The 12,955-nt window shown below is 49.4% G+C and overlaps 1 protein-coding gene and 1 pseudogene across 1 annotated transcript; one reads left to right on the forward strand and one right to left on the reverse strand.

Moving 5' to 3' along the window:
• Positions 1 to 2,457: 2,457 nt before the first annotated feature.
• Positions 2,458 to 5,255, forward strand: LOC119286334 (annotated as a pseudogene).
• Positions 5,256 to 5,453: 198 nt separating this feature from the next.
• Positions 5,454 to 11,262, reverse strand: LOC119286333 (exocyst complex component EXO70A1-like). Its single transcript, XM_037565708.1, has 12 exons — positions 10,809 to 11,262; positions 10,606 to 10,701; positions 9,848 to 10,053; positions 9,512 to 9,742; positions 9,240 to 9,378; positions 8,936 to 9,148; positions 8,558 to 8,763; positions 7,937 to 8,137; positions 7,750 to 7,849; positions 6,644 to 6,747; positions 6,412 to 6,558; positions 5,454 to 6,007 (listed from the first exon to the last, which is right to left on the reverse strand). Exons 1-12 carry the CDS (start codon positions 10,974 to 10,976, stop codon positions 5,878 to 5,880), a joined length of 1,941 nt encoding a protein of 646 aa, XP_037421605.1. The 5' UTR covers positions 10,977 to 11,262; the 3' UTR covers positions 5,454 to 5,877.
• Between the last annotated feature and the right edge of the window lie 1,693 nt (positions 11,263 to 12,955).

Below are 12,955 nucleotides of genomic sequence, written 5' to 3' on the forward strand. Positions count from 1 at the left end.
GCACCAAGGACGACGGCGACGACGGTGGCGGCGACTACACCAGCTTCTACATGCTGCTCGGCATGTAGAAGGCGGGCGGGCGGCGACTAGTAGTAGTAGTTTGCTTTTAAATTTATGTTTTCAATTTGTACAAATATCAATGAAACGCCTAAATTTCCTTGAAATTTGTGTCATGTTTGGCGAATTTTGGCCGAGTTTGGTTTTTCAAAAACGACGTTTGGGGCGAGCTTGGGGTGACCGCCGCCACGCCGATTTTTCCGTCCGCCAGCGCCCCCGGGCATTGCTATTTCAAGCCCCTAGGGGTCTGAACGGCCGAATATGCTCTTAGAGCAACTCCAATGGGGCGACCCATTTCGTCCGCTCGCGTCCGTTTGGGTCGACGCGGACAAAAGTGGCGGTCCAATGCGCCGACCCAAACTCAAATCGTGTCCGCCTGGCGTCCGTGCCGACCCATTTCCGGTCCAAAATTGCGCCTAGAATGCGTCGGTGCGGATGCGCCACGCGTCTCCTCGCCGTCCGCCGCGTCCCCACCTGGCGGCCACCCAACCGCCACCGGTCGTCTTATTTATGACGACCACCGACATCGGGCCCATGCATCAGCCAGTGGAAGTGTCCTTTTTTAACCACGCGTGCGGCGGGGTCGGCCTCATCCACTTCTCCCGTCCACATCTGCCCTCCCACCACTCCCTTTGCTTCCTCGCTGGCGACCGCAAAGCCTAGCCATGGGCCTCTTCTGCGGCAGCAATGGCAAGGGCAAGGGCACCCCCGGCGCCTCGTCCTCCCGTGCTCCCCTTCCCCCTCCTCCACCTCCGGCGGCGACAAATTTCCGCCCTGGTCGCCGGCACCTGCACATCCCGGCGCACCAAGCGCGGTGGCACTGGGAGTACAGGCAGCCATTGTTGTACCCCGATGTGACGCTGCCGCACTGTTGGCATCTGGATTCGCAGTGGATCCCGGTGTCGGCGGTTCCTCGTACCCAACGGGCGCACGGCGACGAGGTGCGCAGGCGCCGCGCGCAGCTCATGCCGGAGCAGCGTCGGCTGCCAGAGTACGCCGCCGACTCCCCCAACTGGGAGGCATGGTTCGCCCTCGAACACGAGGAGCAACGGCGCTCGGGTGTCGACGCCGTCCCGCCGCCGTTCCCACCGCCGCCCCTGCAGGTAGAGCTGGGGGACATGGAGGCGGAGTACCAAGCCGCCCTCGAGGAGGCCCTGCAGCACGTGTTGGAGGCTAGCCGCCTCGAGGAGGACGCACACTGGGATGGGCTGGACCAAGCCCTTGCCCTGTCGGCAGTGGGGGACTCTGTCCACACCCCGCTCTTCGTGCCGCCACCTCCCGTCCATCCCAAGCCGGAGCCGGAGCCGGCGCGTAAGCGCTCCCCGCCTTCACCCACTTGGCTGGAGGAGGCCTACTCGTGGACGGGTCCGTACCGCGAGTGGGTGAGCGCGCCTCCCGTCCACTTCGCCGTGACGCCGGAGGAGGAGGCGGCCCACCTCGAGCGATGGAAGGAGCACTGGCTCCGCCAGGAGCAAGCCGACAGCGAGGAGCAGATGCGCTACGACGCCATGCTCCAACGCGACGCGGAGGCGCTCCGGCTCGAGGAGGAGGAGGAGCGCGCGCGGCTTGCCGCAATGCCGCCGCCCCAGCAGACGCCGGAGGAGGCTGCCCTGGCAGCGTACCAGGCGGCGTTTGGGTGGGCTGGCCCTGCTCCGGTCTTCATCGACCTCACCGACGACGGCGGCGTCGACGGCAAGGGCAAGAGCAAAGGCCGACGACGTCTAGGGCAACGTGTCGGGTGGCAGTAGGCGGGCGCAGACTTTATTTAATGTTTATTAGATTTAGGTGGACTTTGGCGGGCGTTTGACCGGCCGCTTTATGTTTAATTATGTTTATTTCGTGCAACTTATTTTTTTTCACGACGGTACATTTGGGTCGGCCTTCCCGTTGGGTGGTCAATCCGACCCATTTTAAAATGCAGACGCGCACGTCCGCTTGGCCGACCCAAACGGACAAAAAAGCGCGCGTCCGTTTGGGTTGCCCCATTGGAGTTGCTCTTAGGGTATGTACAATGCATAGCCTCAAGGTGATGTCTCGCATGCCATGTAGGATCGGATATGAAGTAAAGTAGGTTCGGATAGGGAAGCGGGATCCTCTCTAGGAGGCGGGTGCTTGAAGAAAAAAAGTGTGGTCCGGTGACAAAAGCTGAAAAGGTTGGAATGAAAAGTAGAGATGCATGTATACTAAAGTCTTTATTTTCTATTTCTTAATGAGGCCCACTAGTGGTAACTTGCATTGAGGAGAAAAAATAAATATAAACGCCTCAAATTACTTTTTGTCATGGGGCATATGTATCCATATGCCATCATTGTACATGCCCCTTATGTTGCCACGCACACAATAAAGCAAATAGTAGAAGGGAGGAGGAGGGATGGAGGGAGAAGAAAGCAAAGCCACGGCCCACCGGGTCCCCAACGGAAGGAAGCGGTGAGGTGAATCGACCTGGCAGGTGGGGCTTGCGAGCAGGGTGGCACTTTCACCGTTAGAGCGCGCTCCCTCCTCCCTCCGCGCCTCCACATTTCGAAACCCGAATCCCAAAACCCTCGTCCGCCGCTCCACCCACTCCGGCAGCGGCCGCCACCCGTCACGATGAATCACGGGGACCCTGGACACCGCTGTAAGTGTTCCCATGGACCGCGGTGTGCCGGTGCGCCGCCCCAGGAAGGCCTCGCGGCGGCGGCCCTGGACACCCGTGTGCGGCCCCTCCCCATGGGCGCCGAGGCGGAGTCCATGCCGCGGCAGATCGGCGCGTACACGCCCAACCTCGACGCGCACACGGTGACCCTCCTCTCCTGCGTCCACTCCGTCCTCCCTCCTCCGCCCCTCGTCTCCAACCACGCCGACCTCTCCGCCCTCCTCGCCCCGCCCCAGGACGGCGGCGACGACCGCATCAGCGACCTCCCCGACAAGCTCCTCCGCGACATCGTCTCCCGCCTCCCCGTCAAGGACGGCGCGCGCACCGCCGCGCTCTCCTGCCGCTGGCGCGGCGTCTGGCGCTCCGTGCCTCTCGTCCTCGTCGACTCCGACCTCCTCCCCGTCCGAACCGGCTCGAGCCTGCAGGTCGCGCACGCGGACGCGCAGCGCGTCGCCTCCGCCGTCACCCGCATCCTCGACGCTCACCCGGGCCCCTTCCGCTGCGTTCACCTCATCTGCACCTTCCTGGACAAGTGCCCGGACCTGCTCGCGCGCTGGCTCCAGCTCCTCGCCGTCAAGGGCGTCCAGGAACTCGTCCTCGTCAATCGCCCGTGGCCGCTCAACACGCGCATCCTTCCCACCTTCTTCGCCATGGCAACCCTCACCCGCCTGTACCTTGGCGTCTTCGAGTTCCCTGACACGAGGATCCTCCCGCGCGCCGCGTCATTCCCACACCTCCGCGAACTCGGCCTCTGCTGCGTGCAGATCCTGAGGAGGGAGGACATGGACTTCATCCTCGCCAGGAGCCCTGTGCTGGAAATCCTATGCATCCAAGTGAACATGCTGATGAAACACCTACTCCTCGTCAGCCGCAGCCTCCGTTGCGTGCAGGTCATCGAAAGCATTGATCTGAGCATCGCAGTGAAAGACGCCCCGCATCTCGAGAGGCTCATCATCTGGGCGTGCCCCTGCACTAAGCTTGCTTGGCTATCTGGACCCGGAACGGCACAGCCTAGAGATCGGCAACACCGTCATCAAGGTGAATACAACACCTTCAACTTTGTGTGTTTGTTCGATTCGCCAATGTAAATGTGTGAAGTTGTCTCTGAAAAATGGAAGTATTATGCATTGCAGGCTGGGACAACGGCGAGTCCGAGCACAATCGTCCCAAGCGTCAAGATCCTCGGCATAAGAGTGTGCTTCGGAGTCCGCAACGTTGCTAAGATGCTGCCCAGCTTCCTCAGATGCTTTCCCAACGTCGAGAGGCTGCATCTTGAGGTGACACTACTATCACTTACTTTGGCATCAATTTCAATCTTTGTGCACTTGCAATCATCAATTTATATTGCTGACAATAATGCTTCCATCCAGAGCCAAAGTTGTACTGTAGCTTTTCTTTGCAGAAATGATAAATCCCAAATCAGGGATTTTCCCATGGCAAATCAAACGTTTTTTATGGCAACTTTAGTTGACACGAGGATGGCAAGTTTAGTTGACAAGCACAAAAAATTTCTGGCAAAAAACAAATTGAGGGCGGAATTGTCATGCTTACCAACTAAACTTGCCACCCCTTGCATATATAAATTGCCACAAAAAACGTTCGATCTGCCATGGGCAAATCCGGGACGTATCGGCGTCCTTTCTTTGAGATGAGCTGAAGTTCTCACTGATTTACTTGACCATTCTACAGTCCAACGAAACTGAGGAGCCCACCGGCAAGCTCAGCAACAAGTTCTGGCAGGAGGTCGGCGCTATCGAATGCATGCAGTCGCACATGAAGCTGATGGTCTTCTACGGCTTCTGAGGGGAGCGGGGCGAGCTTTCCTTCCTCAAGTTCGTCCTGGAGAGCGCACGGATCCTGACGAAGCTGGTGATCGTGTTCACCAAGGGGAGCTTCAGCTCAATGGCAGAGGCCAGCTCCAAGGTGAAACCTCTTTGCTGCAAAATGGGCTAATAAAGACTGCTCACTGGTGCTCTTGGAGAGTGTGTTTCAAGCAGGGGAAGACAAGTGGCTGCTCAGCTTCAAAGCAGGGTCTGATTTCTCTACAGGGGACCCATTCACGCGCACTGCTGCTCTTCGTGGCTGCAACTTCTAAGGAGAAGCCGGGTGTTTGCGGAAGATTGAAAAGAGGTTTTGAGTTCTCTACCAGGTGAGCATGATTCAAGGGAAACAGATGGTTAGTACTATTTTGCAGTCTACGTGCAAGGCACTGTTTTAATTTGCTTGTGTGTTTTTTTGGTCAGAGTTGCTGGTTTTTATTTGCCTGGCGACCTTGAGATGCTGATGCATAAGACAAGTGTTGCTCAAATGCAGTCTTTGTATGGTCTGTTTATTTTGCTTTGGCCTGACGTTGGTCATGTTAGAACTCACTATTTCTGCTGGTTGTGTCGCTGAATGCTAGCAGACAGAGATATATTCGTGAGCTATTTCATGCTTTACTAATTTCCTTCGGCATATTCCATCGAATGTGTGTTCCGTCTGATGTACCCTGGTTGATTGTACCCGTCTGGAATGTTAAATTACCATTGGAACTCGGCTGTCTTATGTAGTACTCACTCTTATATTTCTTTACGGAGGGAGTAGTATTTGTCTATGCTGTTATGTGTTATGTGCACTAGGTATCATTTGCATCATACATGCTCTGTTCACATAACTAGGGATTCAGATCTGAGTCGTGGATCGGAAACGATTTGTATTAGAATTGCCATCTATGGTAACATCTGAAGGACCGAGCCAACATATCAGTGTACCCAAGTAAGTCTAAACTTGATGGGTGTCGCCAACCCCAAGATATGCAATGGTTATTGGATTTGAGTACTAGGTAACAAGTGAAAAATAAGCTCATTAGAACAAATCTTGCTGCAATTGAGAGCAAGATGGATCTACTACACCGATGAAGTAGAAATCATAAAAGTAAGAAATCTGAGGGTTAACACGATAGAACAACATCTGATATATTATGGAGAACAAGGCTGATATTACGAAGAACAATGCCTTTACGCCGTGTTAGCCTGCCATGTGAGCCACTGGGACTACGAAACAGCAAACCCTTCTTCTTTTCTGTGGTGGTCACTATATTGGTAGTATATATGATGATCAGCATTGCTGCTACTGTGCAAAGGGATCGTCAGTTGTGTGCTTCGACGGGGATCTTTGCGGGGTTGGGTCTTGATGCCGCAGAGACCTTACAGGCGATGCTGGTGCTTCGGCTCACCATATTGCTGCCCTTCAAAGAACTCGTTCAAGAGTTTGTCCACCAGTTCAGGGCTGTACCTGATGTACTTCAGCGGATTCTTGCCGCTCCCAACAAGATTGCTGCATGGCAAAATTGGTAGCACAGTAGTTATTATTAAGTACTACCTCCGTCCCAAATTATAAGACGTTTTTTTAGGCTATTTTAGCCTACCAAAACATCTTATAATTTGGGACAGAGGAAGTATATCAGAACAGCTGAGATCATTCTAAGTTGAATGGAGTCCTGGAGAAGATAAGGAAGTGTTGTTCTCAAAAGTATAAAGTTTTGGGGCCCACCCCGTCAGTCAACCATAAATGATGGGTGCTTTAGAGGACAGACAAAATAGAGCTAATTTTGTAATTCTGGAACTGCAATCATGTGATATAGCTGACTAATCAATTCAATGGAAGCTAATGGGTGGAGTTCAGCGCAACAACCAAAAATCAATAGGAGATCATGCAAAGTGATTGGTGCAGTGACGTACCCAAAACGTTTTATGAAAGATCGATAGGCTGGTAACAGAACCTCAGCTATAGCAAGCCTCAAGGATTCACGCAATTCTTGATCAGGTACAATCCATAGAGATTGCTTCGCATGAAGTTCTTCAAATTGCGTATTGAAAGCTTTAAACCTGCCATGGCAAAAGCTGTCTTAGGGCTAATGATTCTTCTATCATGATTATCCCAAGCAACAAACCAAACTGCCAAGGTACTGACCGTTCTTTGATCACAGCTCTTGAAACTCCGCTGCTGTTAAGGTCTGCTGGTGTCGACGAACCAGTGCTGCCTGGCGCACCTTGTACGGAAAGTGCCTGAAGAACCTGAAAGAAATAAAATAGAGGCAGTATTCAACTGTTAACTGATATGCCCAATCATGTAAATACAGCACGACAATGATGTTAATTACTGAAGCACAGGACATGGAAGAGAACATTGCCAAACAAAGATAGATACTAGCAACCATAGTAAAGCCATGGACAGGGGTGTGTGGAAGCTAGCTATCCATGTGCCAGAACCATGAGTTGTGACTAAAGGCTTTGTTGTTGTTGTTGTTGTATGACGACGTGTGTACTAGAGTTACAAAAGGAATCCACAGACATTGACTCTTACTATGGTTTGGCTTCACAAAAATTCCTATTGGGATGTAAGCAACTGAACTTGACACCAAAATGCAGGCAGGTGGAGCACAACGTTGATGTGTCTATATTTTCAGGCCGATTCCAGCGCACCGGGCTGTGGTGACTGGTGAGAAAGTTATGGGGGCAGGGTTGGGAGAATAGAGAGGATATAGAGCAGAAAACTGGAGAGAGTCATACATACTCAATTTAATACTCCCGCCATCCCATAATGTAAGACATTTTTTGACACTACACTAGTGTCAAAAAACGTCTTACATTATGGGACGGAGTAGTAGAAGATATAAGGTCCCTTATCCTTTCCTAATATGACAACACTTCCTAATGTGCCATAACTCCCTAATTCTCCCTCAATTGTAATGCTAGTTCTGGCCAGACTCTTTTCCTAGCTGAATTCCTCCTCGACGGTATTATCTTGGATGCCAGATTTTGGAAGTCAATGCCGACGTTGACATAGTTGTTATGGTGTCCACAACAGTTATACTCTCATAAGTGCCAACAAACTATGATATCTTAAACAGGTAACTCTCCATATTGCTTTCACATAAACTACCATGCTAATCGCAAAGGAATTACTAACAGCAAAGAGTTAAAAAGACTATCGTGGTAAGGAAAAGATATCCATACATGTAACATCATGCAGCCAAAAAGAAAGGGGATATGATGAGGGTTCGATGATCCACTAACCTTTGCCCAAGCAACACGTTTGTACTGATTGGCATTTTGCTGCACAATTCTACGGTGCCTCTGAATCCAGTCATCGCCAAGTATATCCTTTGCTTCTGATCTGTGGCCACACAAGAGATCACTAAGTGAGCAGATTGCCAGATTATTCTAGGATGCATTATCTATAGTAAAAAAAAAACAAGCATACCTGCGAACAGATCTAACCATATAGTGAACATTGTTCATAAGAAATAAGTGAGTTAGCGCAGGATCCTTATATTGTTTAGATTTTCCATCTAGGTTATTCTGTAGTGCTTGCATTATCCTCGTAGTAACAACAGCAAGCTGAGATTCTGTCTCACTACCAGTTTCAAATTCCTGAAACAGAAGCTTCAGTGTCGACTGATAACTGCTCATATGAAAGTAACATTTGTTAGCGTGCTATTTGAATAACAGTAGCAGGAAGGCTACCAATAAATTAGTTTTTTCTTAGTTGTCAAATGAATAAACTAATACAAAACAACTAAATGGAAGCCAAAGACAGTAGAAAGTGAATATGCAAACTATTTTCTTCTTCACAACTCTGTATAGTTATTGACAGACTGCCTGCTACGATATTGGCAATGAAAATCGTTTCTAAGACCACTATCGACAGGCTTTATGCATACTTTCTCTTCAGTGGAGATGAAGTTCAGAATAATTCTTGAAGGATATAAACATATTGCCCCAGAGTTAACTCATCATGGTCAGCATATCTTACTCAGATTTCGCCAAATTACTGGTCTACAGATGCATAAATTGACTACTAGATGAAGAGGGGAATACTTACTCAAACAGGAATTTAACATAATTAATCACATAGCTTGTCAGAGGATGCACAGTTCCATCTTGAACGATAGTCTTTGAAGCATCCTTTTCAACTGCCTCCTCAAAATCAGCGAAGGTTTCTTGAGCAGTTTGTGCCAAGCGCTTAGTCAAGCCCAATGCAGCCTCTCTCATCTCAGAGCAAGCCTTTCCCTCGAAAACCACCTCAATCTGATAACAAGTTCAAACAAAGACGGCGCTGAAATTTGGTAGTGCTCACCAAAAGCATCATAGAATAAGTTGAAAAGAAAACAACAATGACATGGAACCCCATAAATAAATCTGCAAGCAGAAGAAATTAAGCATTTGTGAAGGAAGGTACAGTAAATTACTCCCCGAATACCTCCGATTGAAGTTCACGCATTACTTCGTACATGTCTAGCAATACAAACAGCTTTTCAGGAGACCTTTTGCTTTTCGCAACAGCATCTCCAAAGCTGAGAAGAGTCACGACACTATTTGTTGCCATTTCTGCAAAACATTGGTCCCTGTTAAAGTTGGCACCCTCAAAAATCTGATCGCAGATTTTTCTTTCTCCAGCTAGTAGTAGTTTAACCTGTTCAAAAAGCATAATATATTAGGATGATTTCTTGTTTAAGTCCAAACTAGCACACACAATATTGGCCTGTTCACAGAAGGGCCCTCACCGCAATACGCATAAACTGTATCCAGTTTCCAATCTTAGCCTCCAAAGCCTCCCATTGCATCTTTTGCACGTCATCTTTAGTAAGTTTTTCTACTCCCAGCTTCCGAAGGCTCGACTCTAGTGCTGCACCACGGGATTCTCTGAAGAAAGAGGATAAATTTAACTTGACTTTGCACAAGGTGTTAGTAACTCAGGAGTCAGGAGACACTGGACGGAAATCAAGAAAGGAAGTAGAAAAAGGAAATAGATTTGGATACCATAATCCAAACCTACCTGTAAATTTTGTAGCATGACTGTTGATTTCCAGCCTGAACCAACTGCTGAGCTATGTCATTCATGAGTGGCAGTATTCTTGGAGGAACTAGTGTCGGGGTCTTGTATACAGCAGTTTCCAAGCCTTTGGATGGATGGTCAGACTGGTTAGCATTCTCATCCTCATCGTCTTTTGATGGCCGCAGAGACTTGGGTAGACAATCAAAGAGACGATCGGGCTCAATTGGTTTGCTGAAAGAACAGATAAACCATCGTAGACAGTATTTTTTTACTGACATAAGAAATGAACATGAATGTAGTTCTGGCATGAGTCTGCAATAAGAATGACTATCTTACCTGTACGTAGTCATCAGCTGCTTAAATTCTTCTTCGATCTTCAGAGAAGACTTCGCTAACAGACCGTTGACGTGATTCAGAATTCCTTCACTGCTTCTGAAGTTCTTATTCGAGGAAAAGAAGCGGGAGATTCCTTTCAGCGTATCCACTGCCTCCAAGTAGCTCTCCAAATCCTCATGGGGACCTCTTAATATCGTTGCCTCGGCCTAAAGTTTGAAAGCAATGTTTACACAAAGTTAGTAAGTTCCCAAAAATCAAAGCCTTTTGCAAACAATCATATTCGCAATGAGCTCAGATAGCTATCATTTCTATTCCCTCTCTTTCTGCGAGAAATCGCTGTCATTTTGACATAACAAGATGATCTAGAAATGACAACTCTTGATAAGAGATGAAACAATCATCTGCAGTGACCCAAATTAATGACCTAAAAGTGCCAAACTATATCACTCACTGGATCTTCCAAATCCAAAGAACAAAAATGTAATACGAATGGTATTATCTTAATTAGGAATAAAAGAAAAACCATGTTTGTTTCAATGACGGCAGTGATGATTGAATTTAACATGGTAGTATACCCCACACAACGCATATTAAATACCGCAACAAATTTTAATCATTGCAACCACCAGCCTAACGCACATTTCAATTCCCGAAAGATCCATAAGACGTCTTCCAACAAAAAAGATTGTAACAAATTGACCACCAGACATCCAGGTAAAATGTTTGAAATTTTTTGCGGTGGGTCGATGTTCATGTACCCGACGGGTGAGGTCGAATTGGGAGAGGATGGCTTCGCCGGCCTTGAGCGTCTTGTCGATGTTCTCGTGCGCCATCCGGATCGCATGCGTCCTCACCTGCATTTCACCGGGGAGAAAAGCGAACCACGTCAGTCGAGCGGAGGCGAAATCGAATCAAACGGGGATGACTGGAATGTGAATGAGGAGGGGACGCGCAGGGGGACCTGGGTGGGGCGCATGGCGGCCTCGAGCGCGGAGAGGCGGTGGTCGAAGGAGCCGAGGATGGCGACCATGCCGTCCGTGTTCCCCTGGCTCTTGTGCAGCGAGTCGCGCAGCATGGTCGCCCGCCGTGTCAGCGCGTCCATCGTCCGAGGAAGCGCCGACACCGCCATCTTCCCTCCCCGAAGCCTCCTCCTCCTCGCGGATCACGCGGCGCGTCCGTCCGCGCTCCGAGGCCGGCCGGCCTGGGAGATCTCGAGCGGGAGACGGCAAATGCGTGCGCTTCGAGAAGGGGGTCCCCCGAGCGCGCGCCGTCGCCGGGAGAGATCCTTCTGGAAGCCTCTAGAAGGGCCGCGGAGGCTTTGCGGTTGGCGGGAACGGTGGAGAGGCGCGATTCGGTGGGTGGGGTCGTCGGCGACGACGTGGTTGTGTCGCCGCGGGGAGGAGGAGAAGAATGGTTCGAATGTCTGCCTTCGCTCCGAGATTCGGGCGCGTGTTGACCTGGACCACGCGGACGGCGGGGATGGGCTCGGTGCACGGGGTGGGTCCAGGGAGTGGTGGTTAGCGGGCGCCGGTCGTTCGGGAGCGCCGAGAGCCGTGGCGGTGTGGACCGGGTCCAGTCCACGGCGCGCGCTCCTTATCCCGTGCTGGATTTCATCGTTGGCCGGCCGCTACGGTAGCATTCCAAAATGGAACCTCGTGATTTGAATATTATCATTTTGCAGCAGGCTGCTCTCGAGGGCACTTTTTTTCTCTGGAACCCGATGACAATGAGTACCAGCCTTTGTTTGTTTGCAGACTTGGAACGTGAAGACAGTTCAGGAGCTTCAAATGGCGACGCTTGAAACTTCCGTTTTTGATACCTCCATTCCTAAGGGAGCATTCGGTTTCTCTTCACTCCTCTAACTCCGCTCTCAGAGCAGACCAGACTTCAGCTCACCTTGATAGAGCTGTCAAAATCGAGCTTCACCAACTTCGTGGAGTGGAGAGATTTTGAACAGGTCCTAAATATAAATCTTTGTAGAGATTTTAATATGAACTATATATGAAGCAAAATCAGTAAATCTACACTTTAAAATATGTCTATATACATCCGTACGTAGGTCATATTAAAATCTCTAGAAAGACTTATATTTAGAAACGGAGTGTGTGATGGTGCTATGGGGTATTTCACCTCTTTGGTTATCAGCCCAAGTAGGCCGGCCCCAAGTCCCCTAGGTTGATTTTGCCTGGTCCATCATGCCGGTCCATGGGCTCCATAGAAAGAAGATTTGAGAAGTCTTGTTGTTAAAGACAAGGAAAATGGATCTCTAGAGGGCTCCTCCATCTGTGAAGTCGACTGAGATTCTGTAAACACTAGGGCCCTGGTATCCTTTTATAAACCGAGGCCGAGCTAGTCGATACACCTGACATTTAGTTAGAATCCCTCGATTGTCACATGTACTTGGTACGCCTTTATACATCAATACAACATGACCAGGAGTATGGTTTTTCCTTGTAAGGAGGGTCTGAACCTGGTTATCTCCCTCTCATATGTGAGCAATTCCTCGTAGGCATGGGAGATGTATGGGATTGATGAGATTCACTTTGTGCCTATTCTATATGTCGTTTTTTTTGTGATAATAGAGTTATACTGAAATCGTCTCACACCAGAGTTAATAAATTATGCTCAACCATGCTACTATAATCAAGATATTTAATAAGTAAAAGCTTCTCCTCCTCCTCGTCATGTCTAGTAGGAATCTGAAAATGTCTAGAGAGGCGGGAGCATAAATATCACCATAAAATAACGCCCTTCGAACGGTTAGTGTGTAACCATAGAGTAACAATAGCCCTCAAACTGAAAGTTCTATCACGATAAAGGGCATGGTGTAATATAGCATGATCAGGTGAACTAAGTGTTTCACTCTCCCACCTACCAGTTAAACACCTCCCCGCAAATAATGAGTAGTAACACAAAACGGGGAAATATAAACTAGCTATTCTAGCATCAGAAACTCCTCTCGTCTCTATAGATATAAAATCCACAACATCCATAAGACGTGGCTCTAGAGGGTCGCCCTCATTAGGAATTTTGCATACGTGGCAAAATCTATCAAGTGTCATTTCTTGGGGGATGTTATAGAGGTGGAATGATTGGGTGGGTGTCGGT

Source organism: Triticum dicoccoides, chromosome 4A (genome assembly GCF_002162155.2).
Source record: "Triticum dicoccoides isolate Atlit2015 ecotype Zavitan chromosome 4A, WEW_v2.0, whole genome shotgun sequence".
Lineage (NCBI taxonomy): Eukaryota > Viridiplantae > Streptophyta > Magnoliopsida > Poales > Poaceae > Triticum > Triticum dicoccoides.